The sequence below is a fragment of the Falco peregrinus genome, chromosome 10 (genome assembly GCF_023634155.1).
Source record: "Falco peregrinus isolate bFalPer1 chromosome 10, bFalPer1.pri, whole genome shotgun sequence".
In the NCBI taxonomy this organism is placed as follows: Eukaryota; Metazoa; Chordata; class Aves; order Falconiformes; family Falconidae; genus Falco; species Falco peregrinus.
Window position 1 is genome coordinate 26,453,252 of NC_073730.1, and position 21,314 is coordinate 26,474,565.

Sequence of the window (21,314 nt, forward strand, 5' to 3'; positions counted from 1 at the left end):
CTTTTACCTCAGCTCACAGTTAAGACCCTAAGTCCTTTGCAGATGAACAACCTTGTTCAGCTGGTACAATGCTTTGGCCAGGGAGATCCTGTGCCACAACCAGGTTTCTCAAAATCACAATAACAAAAATTTTTATCTGTCTAAAATCACACTTCAAAATTCCATCAGACTCAAGGACAAAATACTCTGATCCTGGGCATAATCTCATTCGATAAAGAGCTCTGCTCATTGAAAGCCAGGTAACTAAGGGGAAAAAGCACACATCTGAAGAATAATATTAGCTCTAACAACAGCTGGACACAAGCAGCTGCTGATGTGCAGCTGCACATGTTAAGCCCTGATGTTCTACAGATCTGTAACATATTTTTTGCTTAAACTGGAAATGGAAAACCAGATATAAAAAGAAACTTAATTGTCCTCAATAACCTGCGAGAGGGTTACCTATACCAGCTGTCTGTAAAGGCTACACATAAAGATCCTACTGCAATCAGGGTGAAACAGTTCAGCTTACACGCTGAATCCACATTTCTACAATCAAGGCTGCCTCAAAGGACATTATAATAAATCCAAGACTTTAGGCACAGTTCTCTTCCTCAGCCATCTTGGAGAAAAGAAAGGATTGAGTCTGAAGTCAAACTTACGAATATTAGGCGCTGTCTAGCACTGTGCGTCCTTAAAATATTTTTCACTCTTTTATGGATCTCATCTCCATTTGCTGATGAAGGCCAACCAGAGCTAAATCTGCAAGAGGAAGAGGAAAAACAAACAGAAGAAATACTTTCTTTTTGAAAAGCTCAAACATGTTTTTGACTCAGATTATTTTTTTTTAATTATGAAGCATACGTTACTTCCCTCTATTTGGAACATAAACAATGTTCAGATTTGATTCTTCTTCTCCTCTGGGGTACAAGTAAAGAAACATTTACAAGCAGTATAAATGGTATGCACCCACAATACCAACAGAAGATGCAAAACATAGAAACTGTTGATGATTTTGTAATGTGAGTAATATTCCCATAATGTTTGTACTGTCCCTACAAAATAGGAAAGCTATACAGCTATTGTATTCCCAGTAATCAGGTTTTGTTTTCCTCTTTTTAAAGGAAGTATTACACACATGAAATTCTTTTCACTGGAATAAATCAACAGATAACCCCAATGCATGCAAATTCAAAAGACCATGGAATTAAAAACTGCGAATTCCCAATCTTTATTTCACAAGATGGAACTGCATTTTGAGTTGGTTTTTAACATTAAAAGCAAGGTAGCTAGTGACTTAAAACTAACAGCTACTTTTGGATTTTACCCTTTTATGTTTTGCAGCACATTTTTTTCCACTTTACTGAAAAAAACCCCAAACCCATCATCCTCAGCAAGGCAGGAGCTAGCAGAAATTTCATCTGAATAGTTATTCTCAGACTGTTAAGGGAGGCAAGTAAGATTTTAGGAATAGGATCACTTAATCATTTACAAACCAGCCACGTTAGTACACTCAAAAATGTGTTTAAAAAAAAAAAAAAAAAAAAAAAAGGAGATCAACATAAGTAAAGATTTACTGTGGTAAAGTTATGAAACGTTTACTTACACAATCTTATCACAGTGGACAGAAACAGGGCACCAAATCAAGATTGTGCATCTTCATTTCCATGTTTCCTAACCCCTGAGAACCTGATTTTGCACCAAGAAAATAAAAACTCATGACGTGGTATCATGCTAATATGAACGCGGGTCACCAGGCAAGCTGTGAGCTGGCAAGCCACACCGCTGCAGTTTGAGCTGACGGAACTACAGCCAGCAGCAGCACTGGGCTGCCATACTCTGGGTAGATTAGGAACACAAGAAACAGCAACATGCTTTGACAGTTGGCTTCACAAATTTGATGCAGTATATAAACACCATGACTCTGAGATTCTACAGTGGGCTCTGGACGGGTTTGTGTGACTGCGACTGCAAGCCCTTCTGCCCTCTTCTCTCCAATTTATCCCATTCCCTGTGTTATCCAGTCTATCAGTCTGAAATCCCCAATCTGACTGTGCCTGGCTTAGTTTACCTACATCAAACTTCCAGAAATTTCAATATAGCTAAAGAACCATACAGCTCCTTCCAAAAAGGGACAAACCAAGTACATATGAAAGCTTACAGTTCAAAACAAGAAACTTAGCAACATTAAAACTAATGGAAGCAGGATTCTGAAAATGGAAAGTGCCTTGAAGGTTACAGGCAGGGCAGGGGGCTCTTTGCAGTCTTTTGCACCATTCCCTTTACTACCAGAGAGAGACAGAAATGTAAGTAGGAAGTGACCAGTTACTTGCTTCTGAGTAACCTTCTTCTGTTTTCTTGTATCTGACCAGCTTATTTGGACTCACTTATTATTGCTTATCTTTCCAACATATATCTCTCTGTTGTAAACAGACCCAATATTTTCAGCCCATTTATGAGTTTTCTTAAATCAGTCTATCTCCGAATGCTTCTGTTTTTCTGCAAGAGAGGGTGCCAATAAATGACACAATATTGGAAGGATGAATTGTATGTTCTATAGGACAATGTATTGTTCATATTTCTAATGTAATTAACATTGTTCATGTTTGAATCATTACAGGCAAGAATTTTCACAAAGCTGGCTGTAACATTTGTATTAGCATCCCGAACATTTAGAATTAATTTCAAACCCCACAGCACGTATGGCAACCATACTGTTCAATTCTTTTGCATACTAGAATCTAACAAGCTATTGCACTAAAAGATCTCACCTAACTTTTTCTAAAAGAAAGCAAAATGGTTTCTGAATTTTGTTAGGGGAGGAAAGCATTGCTTTAAAAGAAACAGGAGTAAGTCTCTTAAGCAGGCAGGAACATTCATTTCCCTAACAGAGTCAAACCAGTTTGATTTACTGCGTTACAATGCATGTGCTCCATCACTAGTGGGTTTTTTTGTTCGTTGTTTTTTTCAAAACACAAAACCAATAATGACAACAAACAACCAATGATTTTTTTCTTTTTTCCTTTGAAGAAGAGAGGTAAAGGAAAGTGGTACTATTACTTTATGGCTTCCAATTAGCATTTATAAACATTTGCTAATATTGAAGAACCCCCAAAATACCTGTTTAAAAATCTGCATCCTAGGTGCAGTAAGAGTGAGTCATTTCCCATTTGACAAATAAAAGATAGACACATGAAGTCATGGCATTTTCTCTTATTTATACAGCATCTGCTGTTCTTCCAACATCCAGGTTCCTGGCACTGAGAAGCTGGAATACATTGCCCTTGGGAAATAAATTTTATGAAATTCATATGTAAGATTTCAGATCATTGTTATTAATCTTAAATTTACAAATATCCTTGGAGATAAATGTATTTACTTTCAGAAAAAAGAAAACCCGGCTTGTTATTGAATTCGTTTAGAAAATACATGGCTATGTCTGCAAGAAGAAGAAGATTTAAGTACTTAATTCAAGAACTATTAAATTTCTTTCTTCAGGTGATTTTACCGATCAATCCACTAGTGCGCGCTGTGGTATAAGAAACGTTAGCCACTCACACAGCCCAAACTTGCTTTACCGCCCCCCCAAAAATAAAAAAAAAAAAGGGAGGAGAAAAAAAATATCAAAACCTGATGTATGACTGAAAATAGTATCAGCTTCTTCTTAATTTCCTTTTCTGTTATTGTTACTGTCTAATTTTAGTAATAACTATAAGTCTAACCCACATTTAAAGTCACAATGTTAATATTTACACCAACCACAACTCAAACTAAAATAAAATCATGCCCAAAATGTAACAACCATAATCTGAAGTGAAACCTTTTTATGATATTCTAACTCTTCTATTGGAAATATCTCATAAAACAGGCCTTATAGCACAGCTTCTTTGAGTATAAATAAAGGGATGCTATTTGCCCAAAATCACCAATAACGAGTTTCTAAAATGACTAGCTACTTATTTATGTGATTAAGGTGTCACTATCATATTGCAATGTTGAAAGGAAAGTAATTTCATTTCAATGACTGTTTGTCCTGATAAACGAAATAAACTTCTACAGCTGTATTCTTTGTCATACTTTCAATTTTCCCTGGGACTTGCAAACATTCTGCAGTTACATCAGTTTAAATTGTTTATTGATTCCAATAGATTGTATAAACACTTTGGAAATATAGCTCAGTGACCTAGAAAAAGCCAGATCAATCAGAGAACTTCTCAAGATTAATTTCAAAGATGTTGTGTCGAGTCTGATCAAGGAAACAGAACCATTTTCCCTTGTAATGTGACTAAAGGCATTTATTTTCTTTTATGAGATAAGGATTTTTTTTTAAGGTCAGACAGACAACATCTACCTTGATACAAAAAAACCCCAACAACACCCAACCAAAACATGCAGCCAAGCAGACAGTCTTTGTGCTAAAGATTAAAGTTATTTTCATGTATAATTTTATCCATTAGGATGAAATACTCCATTAGAAATACAAACAGGATACATCCACCCATGTACTCTAGTCAAACAGCAGCTTGCGAACTTGAGAGCTGTAATAAATAGGAATTTTCAAATGTCATACAATCCAATCATCCACTTGCACATAGCAAAAATGTTAATATCACATTTCAGCAGGAGATACTAATACATTTCATATCAGCAGAATTAATGCATAAGCCTACTGCAGAATATTTGCAATGCCTATCGTGACCCCTTCCCCCACCATCACACCTCCCAGCCTTGTGAACAGCTCTGTGCATGTGGCATCCATGAAGAATTCATCAGCTTCAAAGGCACAGACTTCATGCTGAGCAAAACCACGTACAAGGACAAACTATCAGAGGACAGAAACCAATAAGTCCTGTAGTACCAGACTCAGAATTGGAGAGAACACTACTGTAACTGGGGGGAAGAGGGAGAGAGAACTCTTAAAGCTTAGTATAATCTGAAAAAACCAAACACTGCAAGAACTTGTATATGGAACAAGAGAGATGCTCAAGAAAATCAAATATATTTAATTCTGAAATAGAAAAAAAATCCTCACATTTTATATCCAAGTAGGCATTTATACAGTGTTCACAGTAAGTGGAGAAGTTGCTTTATTCTCATTTAAGAGGACACAAAGTGGTAATTCAGTATGATGAACTTGATTCTCATTGTATGCTGATCTGTATGGAGGCATAACAGAAAGGCTGAGCTATGCTCAGGAGTTTCACTGGTCTACTTAGTAAAGGATGCAATTTTGTTTTGATTTTTCTTAAAATGACTGACAGCTATGAACCTTAGTGTAGTTGCCCCACAAAGGTGTTTTAGACACTCTATTAGTACAGATCAGTTCCAGAATTTTAGTGAAAATATACCAACATACAAATCTTTACATTCTCACAATATGTAAGGTAAAGGAAGTAGGCTGCTTTCACAATGCCAGGATACTACTATGAAGCAGAAACAATTACACACAGACAAGGCCTTAAATCAAAGCACAGAAGCCTAAATATTTGGAAGCAGAAGCTGACAGCTTAGCTCTGTACCCATTTGCTCTCCCTTTTCAGGAAGAAGTCAAAAAAAAGTAGAAATTTCTCATCCTTTCTATACAGTTTCTCTTACTTTCAAAAGCCCTGTTTACAGTTAGGCTTTGAAGCACTGGAGATACATTCAGTGCTGGGCTTTTAAATTAATAAATGCTTTCTTCTCCCTCCCAAATTTCATATCTAGCCCTTAAAACTGTGGAAAGACACATCATCTTCATGTAAAAAGTGAAACCTAAGTGGCAGACTGTTTCTGAGATTTCAAGGAAGGCCAATACTCCAGCTGGAGAGTTGCCCCAAAAAGGTCAAAGTTGTTTTGGTACTAAATCATGAGTATGTCATAAATGGGCTGCACCTCCTTACTCTCTTTGGAAGCTTTTCCATTAGCTCCCATCTTTTCTGAATGTATTAATTTATACACTTAAGCCAGCTTAAACAGCAATCATTTTCAAATTTACTTACCACTGCAGCAAAATAAACCAATGAAGATGACAAATCGTAAAGATGTTGGTCAAAAATTTGAAACAAGGCTTAGGTACTGCTCAGTTTTGCAGAATATAGTATGAAATAACTGACCTTCAAGCACTGATTCCAGAAATTAACTTAAAGAATGCAAAATATGTAAACTTCCCCAAGAGGTGAGACTCATAAACCCACAAGATTCAAGAACAATCTGACTACCAAATAAATTCCCCCAAAATAGAGAAATTATTTTTATGTGGTTTGAAATAAGATAGGAAATCTAGTTGCAGCCTCTCCCTAGAGCAAGCTTTTTTTAAAAAAAGTCTGCTAAATTTTTTAGTGTTCTACTCTGTAGTAGAAAGTTCTCAGAACTTAAACATACACTCTCACAGAAGTAAACCCTGTCTTAAGGATGCATGTCACTCTAAAATATTAGCTGAACTACCTGTGTCTGGATTTTGCTAGGCAACAAAAATAATACTCAAGATCCTGGGGTGACACATTTCAAGATCACTGAAGCCAAAGCTTCTGATAACTGGAATTTTCAAGGACTTCCTGCAGGATCTAGTATTTCTTTAGATCTATCATTAGTAATATCTAACTTCATGCTGCCATTTCCCTCGTACTTGGAAAAAGATAATATGAAAAGATGGCAGTGAAACAACAGAGGAATATTACGAAGGGTATCTGATCCAGACAGTTAACCTCTGTCTTCAAGCAGAACTTAGGTTTTTGTTAAATTTTGTAGTAGGTAAGATCACATATCAGCAATATAACCAGAAGAACATAAAAGAAGATATTGAGCTGCACCTCACTCTGGAAACAAAAGCAAAAGCCTGCCATTCCAGAGTAGGAAAAGGAACCATTTCATCCCAAATAAAGGAGCAGTAGCTTTGCCTCTCATCATAACAGCAATGGTCAAATCCTCTATGATTGCTGTAGTCTCTTGAGCAAAGAATTTCTTTTGTGCCAGCACATAGCTCCATTCAGAGGACTTCTGTCATTACCTTACAGAATCCATCTAACTATTTCTCCTTTTCTTTATGAAAGGTACTTTGCTGCAGGTTTCAGTGCTGCAAGGAAGGTTTAGCTTGTAAATTCCCAAGAAAAGCACCATCTTTCTTCTAGGAGTCCATGAGGACACACACATACCATGAACGCAAGGGCTGGACTTAAATTTTACTTTCCTGCAGCAGCATTGAGAGAATACAGGATACTTACTTATGCACAAAAGAATATTTATCTACACACAAGCAAACAGACTGTGGGGACAAATCAACTGCATTGACATGCTGCTGGCCACACATCATGGGCAGGAACTAATGAGCGTGTATGTACCATTAGTCTGCACAAGAGCTAGAATCAAAATGGTAAGTGAAGCTGTACACACACATCACTGCTGAGTGTCAGTCTGCAACACCAGTAAATGCTTTCCTTAGGTGACCTAAATAATGGAAAATGTAAAAATACAGTAGAAAAATAAATATTCAAAACTTTGCTGCCTTGCTCAACAGTAAATCTATTCACAGTTCTGGTTCTGGCTCAAACCCAGTGGGAAAGGGGAGAGGATTGATTCGTGGTCTCTCTAGCAGGCTCACTGGAAGGGACTGCAAACTGCTCAAAGGGATACAAAATTGCTCAGAGGACCTTATACAAGACACAAATTTCTGTATCACTGAAAAGTATCATGGTGGCTTACAACTACTCAGCAAGGCTCTGAGAAGTACTCCCAAGAATGCAGACATTCACTTTTCTTTTTTTTTAAAAAAAAGGAAAAAAAAGGAGAACTAAAGGTCGAGGTGGGGAGTCAAGTTTCATACTGACTGTGGGTTGACTAGCATTAAAAAAAAAAAAGCCTGGAAATGCTAAGCTCTTTGTCTTTGTAATTCAAAATAAAATTGAGGAAATAAGTACCAAATACTGTGAAATAAGACTCTATATTCTTGCAAATACACTAACACTGATATTCTTTCAGTAGTACTGATTTTCTCTGTATTGCTGTGATCTGAACAGCAGTGTTTGCATGCATTGCCAAACATTGACCTCTGATCCATGTTTGTCATTCCAAGTATCTCGCAGTATACAGTCAGCTAAAACCATTATCATCTCAGCAGCATGAAATAGAGATCAAATTTTTTAGACTATGCCCTTTACCTTCTCATTTTGAATTTTTTCTGATGACAAAAGTAAATGCTTACATCTTTAACATAAAGAGATGTTACATCTCTAAAGAGCTGAGAACATTTCTTCTAATAAGAAGAAAAAATGTAATTTCACAAGACCACAAATCTCTTCTGGAGAGGAACTCATAAAGAGAAAATGCAAGAATGTTCAGATAAGTTGAAGAGTAACTGTCAGATGACTAAATGACTACGCATGTAACAGCAGCTCACAGCACACAAGACTTTCCTGCTATCAATATAACAGACCCTGTCAGCTTTAAATATATCACATTTTAAAATTCACCCTCCCTCCCCAAAACAAGTCCAGCTGAAAAAAAAGGATAAAGACCCTCACTGTTACAATATCTCTTCCCCAGACTTGGGTAACTAAGGCACAAACATTGTCAGAAGAGTGGGGAGGTAGACAAGATGACAAAGAAACCTCCACCAAACCCCAGATACATCCTAATCTCTTTGTAACAGTTTTCAAGAAATACTACTACACAGAACAACAAGCAAGCAAGTTTTCAAGCAGAGGAAGATACTACAACATCAACTTGATCTTCATGAGTATTAAAAATTCAGTCCCCATCTGCCATCTGTCATTTTTCTCTTCAAAGAAAAAAACTGAGGCAATTTTTCTGGTTGGGGGGGGGGGGGGGGGGGGGGGGGGGGGGAAGCAAAAAAAAAAAAAAAAAGCATTAGGCTGTGTGCAGGCTGTGAAATGCACCCTGTGAGCACTGACTGAGGTACTAATGGTACCAAGGATGAAACCGCCCGGAAGGAGTGTGAATTAGCCACCAAAGTACACCTCTAAGTAGGGCCTCAGTAAACACTTTGGCATTTAGGGCAGGACCTCAGTTCAATCCTCAGCTTCTCCCGATTATTTTATGTATTTGCTTATCCAGGCCCAGCTTTGTATATAGCTTTTCTGCTCCCACAAAGCCATCTAGTAACTTACTAAACTGAATGTACAGTAGGAGCATTGCACACCAAGTACATATTCTACACAGCAGCAGGTAGGGAATACTCTCTCTGAAGGACTGGAGGATTTAAGCATGAAAAAAATCTGTTGCTTTTTGATATGTCTTCCATCTTATTCCAATGAGACACTGAAGCTGTGAGGCTTGCCCAAAATATTAGCCCAGGGATTGAAATCCACTGAACTAAGGCATGTTAGAAACTGTCTTCACCCCAACCCCAATAGAGACTACTAAGAAAACTATTTTAAATATAGCAATTAATATACACACAATTGCTGCAGAGGCCCATACATCAACTCAAACAAAACAAAATGTTAGAATAAAGCAGAAAGATTGGAAAGTAATACACTGACTAGATTAAAGCTAGTGTGTGTAATATGCTTGGGCTAGTCACACATCTCACTACAGCACAGCCACAAGTATATGCTCACAAGCACCAGTCAGAAGTCAGAAGGAAAAAAAGTTCCCAAGTACTTCCCATAAAGCCTACTTGACATGTATTTCCTGAGATTCTAATTGTCTCTGAAACAGTGAGTATTTATTTAAGTATTCTTTGTTTCAGATGGACATTGGCAACCTGAAATCTGGACCTTCATTGCTTCAGAGAAGGTTAGAAACAGATATGTCAAAGATCCTTTTCATTGCCATATTAATAGGATTGTATTCATTAAGCAGAGAGGTGATGGCCAACACAGCACCTAAGGAAAGGTCAAACGACAACATAGCTGCTGGGGAAAGATTTTTCAGTCTCTTCAGCCTGCACAGCTTCAAACATGCAAACTATATTCATGCAAGTACTGTTATCATCTGCTCATGTTAATAATTCCAGAATTTCACAAACGAAACCAAGTCATTACCTTTCCCTTAGAGAAGATCGATTTAGCACAGAACTTGGAGAGTGCTTCTGAAATGCTGGAGGTGCTGAATGCTCTAACGAACATGCAGAATGGGACTGTCTGTTGGGTGGATCTGAGATCACAGCCTCATTCCAAATACCAGAACTGCCACAATCTTTTCCATGAGGAGATTTTGCCTGTAAAAAAAACACCACCAAGTCTTGCTAAAATTTATTACCAATATCAAGATGTACAGTTTTCATGGTTTTATTTTTCAAACCAAAATGTTAAGGGTCGCACGTATATGCAGGAATACCTACCTGCTGGGGAAAGAACAAGGACCCTTATTTCATAGAAAGAGCCCTGGTCCAAATTTAATCAACAAGTGTCAAAGGACTCTTGGTATCTAACATACCATGTTACGGCAAAGTCTACTATAGCAGCCCTTTTATCACCTTTTCTGACTGCATAAAGGCTTACCCTTCCCAGGAATCTCACAGATTCAGAATGATGTCTGAGAGTCTAAACAACGCAAACCTCAGACTTCTCAGTCTAGATTCCTTGTTGTTAGCCTTTCGGTTTTATCTCATGATTTTATGTTCCTGAAGGCAAAACTCAGGCCCATCTACTCACTCTTCACTATACTAGTTATTTCTTTCATAGTTACTCTTAACCTGAAACATAGCACTAAAATGTCTCCATGGGTTATCCCCTTTTACCTTGCATCAGGACTTTTACAGGACCTGCTTCCAAAGCTGAGGAAAAAAAAAACCACCAAACCCACAACAAAATAAGTTATTCATTAGGTCTTTCCAGATTGCAGGGTTTTTCTCCTCAGCTTTGGGAATCAGCTTTGCTCAAACAAAGCTATACTATATTTCTGGCAAAAGATAAATTCTCTTCAGCCCTGATTCTGTGAGAATCACTAGTGATTAGTGGCACCAAGAACATGATGAATTAACCTGAGCTCAGCTGTCTGCATTCTCCAGTTACTGCTCCTAAAATCTACTTTCCCACTGGGAAGTTGGGGGCAGGGCAGAGGGATGGCGAAGATGACATGACCTTAAAATAACCAACATTTCAAAAGAAAAAACAAACCCAGATAGATATTTAGTATAAATTATCTATTTTCTTTACAGTTTCTCATTTACAGCCATGGAATGATCCAGAAGTGACACAACATATTAGACTCACATGGTATGCAAAACTGCAATCCTTGGTAATAAAAGTTTAAAATCTGACAGAAGTGTGCTTAACATATCAAGGTTTATCCTTATAATTCCTCTTTTTTCCTCCTCTGCCTTATCATTAGTTTTCCCAGACATTAGGAAATCTAAGAGGGCACATATAATTAAATGCTTAAACCCACAATTTCTACGTTACTTCAGGAAAACAGGCAAAAACAACAAAATGAGGATGGAAAGAATAAAACATAGCCCAAAACAAAGGAACCCGTGTCACATTAATCTCCAAATTCATTTACTAGACAAAGCAGCTAAAATCTGGGAAAGGAGGGATGTGAAGTAACAGAACAGTGGCTTGTCAGTTCTGCCAGTGCTACCTTTCCATACAATTCCAGAATCAAACGTGCTCTCAGAATGACTGGGAAGGCAAATGCAGACTGCCTTTAAAGGCTCTTCTACAGCTTTGTCCCAACCCTTAAAGCTGAGGAGAAGCAAGTTCTGTACCTACAGACATGACTATCTTATAAAGCATTGTTTCACTTTTCTATTTGTAAATAATCTGTCAGCGGGCCTAAAGTGGGTTAGGTCAGATTTAAAACATTCTTGCTTTTGATGCTACTATAGATAAAGTTTCAAAAATACCTATGCAAGACAATCCTTCTCACTCAGACCTTCCCAAGAAACAATGTGTAAACAATTACACTTCATAGTACTCACTTTGGCTTTCTTGGGTCTGTAGCTGCCAAGAAGAGAAGGATCTGGGGAAAGAAAAAAGGTGCATCTCAGAGGAAATTAAAAGGAAAATCCAAATGTCCTAAATTTTATGAAATCTTCTACAAAATACCTTACCTGTCCTCCTAAACAGTACTAAAATTATTATTATTATTATTATTTTTACAATACATTGTGAAATCCTAAATCTCCTCAGAATATTCCAGGAAATCACTTTCTTTAGCTGTAAGCAAGGACTCCACATTTAATGGAATACAATGTTTATAATAATGAATCAGTGTACACACCGCCTTTTGCATAGCCAGAAGTGGCACATTTCGTTAAGCTATTAATTGCCCAAATCAATATAAAAATCAAGCTCTACCACTCCCCAAAATTCTCATGAACATTACACTACCTCATGATCTTCTCTGAACAAGCTTCCCTATGACCACACCTCTGCCTCCTCCTATCACCTCTTCATACCTTCCTTCCTTCCACAAACACAAGTATGAAGCCCATGGATACATACATGGAGAAACTATTAGGTCCACACCTCGTTAGGATTTCACCAATATGAATATGCACCTGATCCCTGAGGGACTGACATTAAATTCTGTCTGCCTTCTTGATCAGTTGTATCAGTCTGTACTGAACAACCCTCACACCGTGACCCAAGCCCAAAGAGGGACTTCGATGCTGTACAGCAATGTAAAGTCACTCCTCTATTAGCTACCTGTATACAAGCAAAAAAGGAATAAACTCTACTGCCAATATTAAGATTTTTAATCCTAATTAGGATTCGAATCTAATTTTTCCGGATTTTTCAAAAGTTATATTTAAGCCTCAAGACATAGGCAGGTGACCAGTGAATCCTCTAGATATTAATAGTGAGGTAGATTTTAGTCTCCTAGCCGCTGGCCAGAAACCACCAAGTCATTTTGTAAGTATGCAATGGTATCAGATGATAATAGGCCTGCTGTATTATCCAGCTAATGCTAAGTATGACCCCAAAGGGAATGTGAAACTTTTAAAATCCTGAAGCCAGTGCTACTACAAAGAACAAATGCAAAATAACAAGTTCATAATGATTTGCTGTATAAAAATTATAATTAGTGAGACGGTGCGGTAAAAATGAGGCAAAGCACACATAACAAACAAATACTGATGAGACTCAGTAAAATCCTCATATGGTCAGACACATACAATAAACCCAAGTTTTAGGGTATTTCGTTAAATTTCTGGTCCTGCACCTTTTATTAAACCCTCACTTACTGTCAAAGAAGATACTGGAGCACATCCTGGATGCTCATTAATAATGGTAAATCACTGATCCACTACTCACAAATACTGCTGAAATAAACATTAATTTTTGAAGCAACAGAGCCCTTGAACTTCAAAGTGATCAATACGCCTGACCAACGCACCTACAGACTGTGGTGCAGATCTGCTCCACTATCCAACTCATCAAAACAGGTGGAGTGAAACAGAGCACTTGCCTGGGCTTTGGTATTTTCTACTCCTACTTTCCTATCATGTAGAACTACGTTCCAAGTTTCATGAAGTAAAGAACTAATCAAAACCACCTTTTGCAGCAGTAGCCTATTCACTGTTCCTCCTGTTCCTAGGAAGAAAGAACAGCTTTTTCTCCATAATAGACAGCCTTTCTAGTAATGAATTAAAAAATCAAAACACCACCCACCCACCCCAAACAAATTAACCTCACTAAACTACAGCAGAAAAAAAAACACCCAAAACCCAAACCATTAATAAGATATATAGGAGAAAATACTGACCATGGTCTATCCTGGTCCAGGGTTCAGCTGCGCTTTCTTGCATGGGACACCAGGTATGAAGTTTAATACCAGGACTTGGTTGTTCAACCTGAGGCAAAAATACTGTTAAAATGCTCAGTATAAGATGTATCAATTCCTACTTTTTTCTGTTTCCATTCATAAGATTACATCTAGTCCTTCCTGAAATATTTGGTTCTTACTTAAAACTATTTTCACAACACTTTGCTCCTATTATGTGTATTATTAGCATTACTGTGCATAAAACTAAAACAGTGCTTGAAATATCTAGAAAACTCTGAATATCATATTGTTCAAAGAAAAAAAAATGCAGATAGTTTCTCCTTCATCTACAATGTCTGCCGTCTTTTTAAACAATTCTTGGTATCTCATATTTATTCCAAACAGTTCAGATCTCACCAAGAAAGATCTGAATCTCTTCCTAATTAAAAAAGGTAAATTTATCACAATCTGATTTAAATCTTCATGTAACACAAAATCTCCAGGCCAAAAGAGTCCTCAGCAGTAAAGATGCCCCAAAAGGAGCATTCTCAATCTAGAAAGGCCATAACAGTCAGGATATGGTGCAATCAAAATCAACAAAGAGTGTTTAAAGATGCTATAATTAAACTGTGAACTTCACCTATAGATAAAATCCAGAAGAATTGATTAAAAGTGTGTGTGTGGGAGGGGGGGGGAGAGTTGATGAATGATTAATACCTACTCTAAATTTCTAAAAGATATGTAGAATAAAACTTGGAAAGTAATTCTAAAATTTGACAAGATATTATTAATCCATTTGTGCATAAACTAGGAAAAATTAAATAAAGTGAGAAGCAAACTAATTAACACTAATTATCTCAAATGGCTGTGACAAATGTCCAAAATTGTAGACAAATGATAATGTCATAGCACAGAATCAGAACAATCCCATTTCTGCCCGACACATTCAAAGTAGTTTTCTAAAAATAAAGGACTGTTGCAATCACTAGATAAATTACAAGGAAAAAAAAATAATACAAGATTATCCTCCAAAAGGCTGGGAAATCTGGCCCCTTTGTATTAAAGCACTTAAACACAGTTTCTTTAAATAAGTACCTAATTTCAGAACAATTTTTCATATATAGTTAGCAAAAAGTCCTTATGCGGATGCTACAGTCTCGTTGGTTACGAACTCTAAGTCAAAGTGTTAGAGATGTAGCTCCGAGCAAAGGAAGTGTTTCAAAGATCACAGGATGCCAACATAAAAAAAGTTGAAAGAGAGGAAGTGTAAGTGTTCATAATGTGACTAGACACTCTTTCTTTAAAGTCTTATTCAAGAATCTCTAATACTAATATCAATTACTTCCAAGCTGAATTTATACACCTATTATCCTGTCTAGTGTGCTGGAAGAAAAGGAATGGGGCCTCAGAGAATTTAACCAAGATATTCATGAAAGAATTTGATCTTTGTCTGTTACTAATGCAGATAAAAGAAATTTTATTTTAGTTAATTTTACATTTAAATCACTATGTGACAGACTGTTAAGAAGAGAAAAATTATTCATCTAAACTAAGAGCTGAATGAATTTTTGGAGGAGTATTTAGTGAAAGAACAATATTTGATCTGAGCTTAAGCTGGAAGCACTTTGGAGAGAATACAAACCCGTCTAACTACAAATGGAGGTTTATCGGTTTCTCTTCTGAATTCATAAGGACCAAGGTTTAAATGGGCCAGTCGTTGCCTGGCTTCTTCTGATAGCTCACACATTCGTCTTTTTGTGTATGGAGATGGAGAACGTGATTTAGAAGCTATTGTAGGCTGCTCGTAGTTCTTTGTTGCTAAGCTGTGCCTGCTTTTCTCAGGTGAAAGAGTGTTTTTCTTTGGTAACTTTGTTTGCAGTTTTCCATTTGGGGTTGAGCGATGTACCCAATTCAAATCACCCTGAAGTGAAAAAGAGAAATTATCTGGTTTGACAGCATGCAGAACAAAGATCATTGAAAATAATGCAAACAGGGGACTAATACTTTTAACAGAAATAGATGCCATGTCTGCTGAAGTTCCCTTCACAAAACTATAATCAAACAGCAATTTAAAAACCAACAAATGTATTTACCATTTTCTCTGAAACCAGAAGGAGGTTAAAACACACATTACTACACGTTAGATGTTAAGGTTAAGTGCCTGATACTTACCCAATTAGCTTTCTCACACAGTTACTGTACAGAGACTGTAAAAAATTAAACTGAATTTTGTCACAAGTTCATTTTAAACAAGCTTTACCTGGATTGGACATACACAGATTTGAAACATTTTTTTCATCTGTTTAAACTTTTCTTAAACTTTTAGAATTCCTACCCTTTAAAATAAATTACATAAATTAAAACAGAAGCCTGCTTAATAGTTTAAATTATATGCGTTGAGTGGCCTAAAGCCTCACAACAAGTGCAATTACATTCTCTGAAATTTGCATTTTCTTGGATCACAGTGAATTTACTAGTTCTTTAAAGAGTTACGATCAAGAAGCTATGTTTAGTTAAAAAAGCTGCCCCCCCCAAAAAAAACCAGAAACAACCCCCCCCACAACAACTTCAAAGGCCATCTTCCAAAGATCCTCTCAAATCATGTGAATACTTTTGCAAAGGAAGAGGTAAAGCAGCTTTTTATTTGTACAACTGGCACTTGACATATAAAATATGGATTTTGTAGCTAAAACTTATAAAAAATATTGTCTTAAGTCTGAGTCGATAACTACTTTCAAAATACCTACATATAGCAGAATCAGGGAAAGTGAAGAAACAACCTCACCACCTCCCTTCCCACCAGACAGGATGGTGTTGGTGCTGTTGGTTTTGTTATTGTCGCCAGCAAAGCCTACATATCAATCAGGAATGATACCCCCTCCAAATAACTTTTTTGGTGACCAATTTCAAATTCAGGGAAACTGTTCCCAACACTGAAGTTTTGTTTGAAATACATTATCATTCCTTTGTAATTCCTGGCATTCAATGAGCATTCAATTACTCTACAAGCTTTATAGGTCAAGACACTCCTGATTATACAACTCTTATCAGGCTACTTAGTCAGCAGCGTGTTTTAACTTCGAATACTGCAGTATGGATAATTAGGTTCTTTTGTCAAATCTGGCCCAAATTCACAGGTTATAAAAAAAGATAATAAAAATGGTATGGGAAGACTTTCCTTCCTGTTAGAAGTATCTTTTCAAGCTTGAGAAAGTTAACGTTAGTCTTCAATCTGAATGTTGCATGCACTCCTTCAGTTCTGAGGACCCCAGAAACAGCGTCCAGCTTGTCTTCAAGCCCTTTCCTTTACACCCAGCCACGAACCAGGCTGAGCTTGCGTGTTTGTTTTCGCATCGACATAGTTTGAACCTGGCATCACACAGACTGTTCAGAAGCACCGTCCTTCTCACGCCTGTACTAGCACTGAGGCAGCTGGTAGCAAGCCAGAGTATGGAACTGGCCCAAACAAAACCAGACCTAATTCTCTAAGATTAATTTCAATTTCACCAGAGTAGGCTGTGCTTCTTCTGGCTTACACCAATCATGAAACTAGACCTTCAATGCAACACATGCAAATTTGATATGCCATTCATAACATATTCAGTACTTTTAAGGACATCTTAAATTTTAAATCAAACTGCCCTTATTGAAGTCACCTTCAGTGAAGTTAGTTTTCTGACAGTGACAATTGTCACTGATTTTTTTAAATTCCTTATCCAAGCGTCTCAATACCTTTCGTTTGCTAAATTTGAAAGAATCTTCTCAGATCATCAGCAATGCCACAAACTGGTCAGTTACCTAACTGTCTTTGCACACAAGCCTTCCTAACAACCATTCCGTTCTAATGATGCTGCACCATTTTCAATATAGTAGAAAAAGGAGGATGTAAAAGAGTAATTTTATGTGACAGCAAACCCAACCAAAATTCCAATCCATGAGACCAAAGAGCACTACCAAATGAACAAACACATCAGAGGGTTTTTCCCCCCACAGGTCTCTTCAGCTACTTCACCTTTAACTTTGCTCATTGCAGAAGCAGCATTTGCAGATTAATATTGGTGACAGTCTTTTCAACATAATCTTCATTTCCATTACTGTAACTGATACTGTTATGGAAAACAATTAAATTAATGGGTTTGTTTTTGATAATGTACCTTCTCTGACTTCACCTAGCTTTCACTGTCCTTAATTTTAAGTGTCAGTGAGAAATGGTGAAAAGGCATCTTCCCACCTACAAATACACCAGGGATTGACACTTCAGCTGATCATAGAACATAGCAGCTGATAATTGTTTCAGATTCAAGGAACTCTCAGCGTTTACTGTCATGCACCAAACCCACTCTTTACTCATACTTGATTAAAAATTTAATCAAGTTGTCAAGCACCCATGATAACTGCTTTAACCACAACAAAAGAATGAGAAAAGTTTGAAGTGAGCAGCACATGCAAAAATTGGAACCAAGGCTATCAATATTAAATCTAGAAATTAAATTGCAAACAATTAAATTATGCTAACCTGTATGTGACTCCTTCCTGGGCTTAACAGACTTTGCGTAATAAGGGAGCTTGTAGAAAATCTCAATTTTGGTGCAATTCCCTAGAAGAGAGACAATAATTGAACATCAAGCTCCAACTCAAGATAAAGGGTATCAAAGAAGTAAATGTCACCTAATGTAACAAACCATTCCTAATTTTCAGCCATTTCCTTTGTTAATTTCAGCCTTTAATAAAGATAATTAGAAAAGACAGAACAGCAATGGTAAATGTCAAGATGCTAACATTTGCATTTCTGACAATTCAATTACACATGATTATATTGCTTTCGTACAACAATTAAGGTCTGACTTTTATTTCAATACATTTTTTTGTCAAAAGCACTTTTAAAGATTTTTCATGCCATACTATATAGCATCAATAAAAATTCCAGTCATGCTCTAGAAGTTTCACTAACACTAACTTTGGGAACTTATTTATAAGTAGTCTCAATTGTGCAACCTTTTTTGTAAAAACATTTTGAAATAAGTAAATTACACTGCAAATAAAATAAATTTCTAACAATATGATCAAGAATACCCTTTAGTCTGTAGCCATTAGAGCAAAGTCTGATTTCTGTAGATTGTCTCCCATGTTCTATAACCACATACAACTTTCTCTCAGTCTCCTCTTACACATGTGGCTGCCAAGAGGCAGCCCTAGTTTGACCAGTTTGGAATCAGTGGGTCCCAGCTGGGCCTCCTGGTCAATAGCACACATATACTAATGGCCAGCAAGTCCCTTCATCTTTATGTAGCTAACAGTTTCTGTTCAACTCATCTTCTTTTACTGCAGCGATGTCTAGAAACGTAATACCTCTGAGAGCTCTATTTCCTGTTAAATTTAGCTAGAATTGGCCAACATACAAAAAAATCACTGGGTGTAAATGGCAGAGATTACGAGACACAAGTGGTATTTCCCAAAACAGCAACATTAAAAAAGGCATAAAAGAACTAAAGGCCACATATGCTATAAACAAGCGTGAATCATCTATGTGCATCTTATACAGCTCTGCAGAAGCAAAGACAGAACCAAGTGTCCCTAGAACTTTCTACCTTCTCTTCTTTCCACATGGACAGAGTTTGCTGCCCCGAGGCATCTGTGTGCATGGGCATTTGCACATGAACATACAGAATCACTGAGAAATGAAAAGGAGCTGGTCTGTCTGTGGCTCTGCCCTACATTCTTAAGTATTACCAGGAATTTCATGAGTGAAGACTACTGCTGAGCCAAACTATTCTCCACCACCTACCTAAACACTGATTTTCCATAAGAGAATATGATCTGGCCCCAGATTAGAATATGGAAATGAAATGACAAAAATGCCAAGAAAGCTCAATCATAGCAATTAACATAGTCCAGGATCCAATGAAGTCAAGTTATGGCATATAAAAGATTTTAAAGCTGACTGTCTTTAATCAGCTCATTTTTATTACTAATGAATTGTCAAGTGCTATCAACAATTTTTAAAAGGACACATCAAAATTAGTAAGTCTTCTATAAAAAGCAACAACAGAGCACCTACTGCTCTTACAGAGACTGGGAATAATTTCAGAATTGTTAAAGGTTCATAGCTTAAAAAAAAACAAACCATAATCGCACAAATCACACAAAACCATGGTTTCTTGGGAGAAATAGTTTGTGGAGAGGGAATACGAGATGGCACTTGCAAACATAGGCAGGTAACTTAGAGGCCAACAGAATCCGAGGAGTTCTGTTTTCTGCAGTTCCCAAATTAGGGGTTGCTGAAGGATATTCAGTACGGTAGTACATAAACACTGCCATATAGCCCCCAACATATCTGTGAATGAAAACCCAGCCAGAAAGTTTTTGGGATCTGTTCTTCTGTCTCTGGCTCAGCGGTGCCTGCAGCCCTGAGAAGGCTTATCAGTCCTTCTCTACCAGTCATTACATAGAAGTGATATGGACATAATATTAATTTGATCACAGGAAAACTGTAAAGGTGGTTAATATTTATAACACAAGCTCAAAACCAAATCTACTATGTGCTTTTGGTGTGTGTGAGTACAAGCCTGTAGCTTAAAAAAGTATATATGTATATAATAGAAGGTCTTGTATTGGTATGCTAATCAACGATAGCATGACTAAAAAGAAACTGTTATAAGTAACATGGCAAATACTGCATGAGGGTGGGGAACGGAGATAAGAACGTCTGTAAGAAGCATCACCAGTCAAAGCTTAAACATATTCTTAAAGGCAAGGGTTGCAAAGAAATACAGAAGAGCCAGCAAAAAGCCTCAGCTGGGCAACACTGGACCAGGAGAGATAACTTGAGGCACATCTTGTATGCGTATTGTGTTTGTAAGCCTCATAAGACATTTAGCCAGAGACATTATCAGTCAAGTGCCAGATTTCTGGAGGAGTTCTGATCCTCTCAACTTGGGATTCCTTCCAACTGGCAGATTAGCAGTGTTAATCAGACACCGCTTGTCACTGCCTATCTGAACTCCACAACCGTAAACTTGCTGTTGCTACCTTTATTTTTTAATAAAAGGAAAATTTATTGGGAATCAAAGTGCCACTGAAGCACAGCTGTCAGTCAAAAATACTCAACATCTCAGCTAGCTATAAACAATTTTTCATGTGGGAAGAACATGGCTTGACTAGTATAGGAATAACGTGAGGGTTCTCACGACCTTGTTTAACACTTTCCCTTTTGCTTAGCATTCATATTCAGCGCTCGGTACCGACAGAGTTAGCAGGAGATACATGCCAGCAAAGCTTAGGAAACACTATAAGATGGAGGCATTTGAGATTATATTTCTACTGGAGGTAAAAATCCTCTCACAGCTATCCCATTTGGCAAGTGAGGAGAGGAACCACAAGACTTTTTGGGATCCTCCCTCCAATTCCATCAAACACAGCTTCTTTATTATTCCTGAAAATGGGGTCACTATGTCAAAATCCTTTCTTAAAACTGTTCCTTCTGTGATGGAGATGGAACACAGCAACAGATGCTTCTGCAGTCCTTGTTCCTGGGCAGAGATGAATTTCATTTACACTGCTCCCAAGGACACAGAAGTACATTTCCGTCTTACATCAGTCAACTTTTTAAAGGTACTACAATGTCATTATTCAGTTACACATCCAAATGACTCTGGTCCCATCTTCTCACAGCTCACAAATTATGC

General features: G+C 37.2%; 1 protein-coding gene across 3 annotated transcripts in view; it reads right to left on the reverse strand.

The window, feature by feature from the left end:
- The window catches only part of SPATA6 (spermatogenesis associated 6), a 45,656-nt gene that overhangs the window by 13,088 nt on the left and 11,254 nt on the right, over nucleotides 1–21,314 (reverse strand). For all 3 annotated transcript variants that reach the window (XM_055815251.1, XM_055815250.1, XM_055815249.1), the window contains 6 exons: nucleotides 18,146–18,226; nucleotides 15,272–15,550; nucleotides 13,630–13,717; nucleotides 11,840–11,880; nucleotides 9,960–10,135; nucleotides 642–741 (listed from right to left, as the gene is read on the reverse strand). In XM_055815251.1, the coding sequence (XP_055671226.1) occupies nucleotides 642–741; nucleotides 9,960–10,135; nucleotides 11,840–11,880; nucleotides 13,630–13,717; nucleotides 15,272–15,550; nucleotides 18,146–18,226 (765 nt within the window). The remainder of the gene's footprint in view (nucleotides 1–641; nucleotides 742–9,959; nucleotides 10,136–11,839; nucleotides 11,881–13,629; nucleotides 13,718–15,271; nucleotides 15,551–18,145; nucleotides 18,227–21,314) is intronic.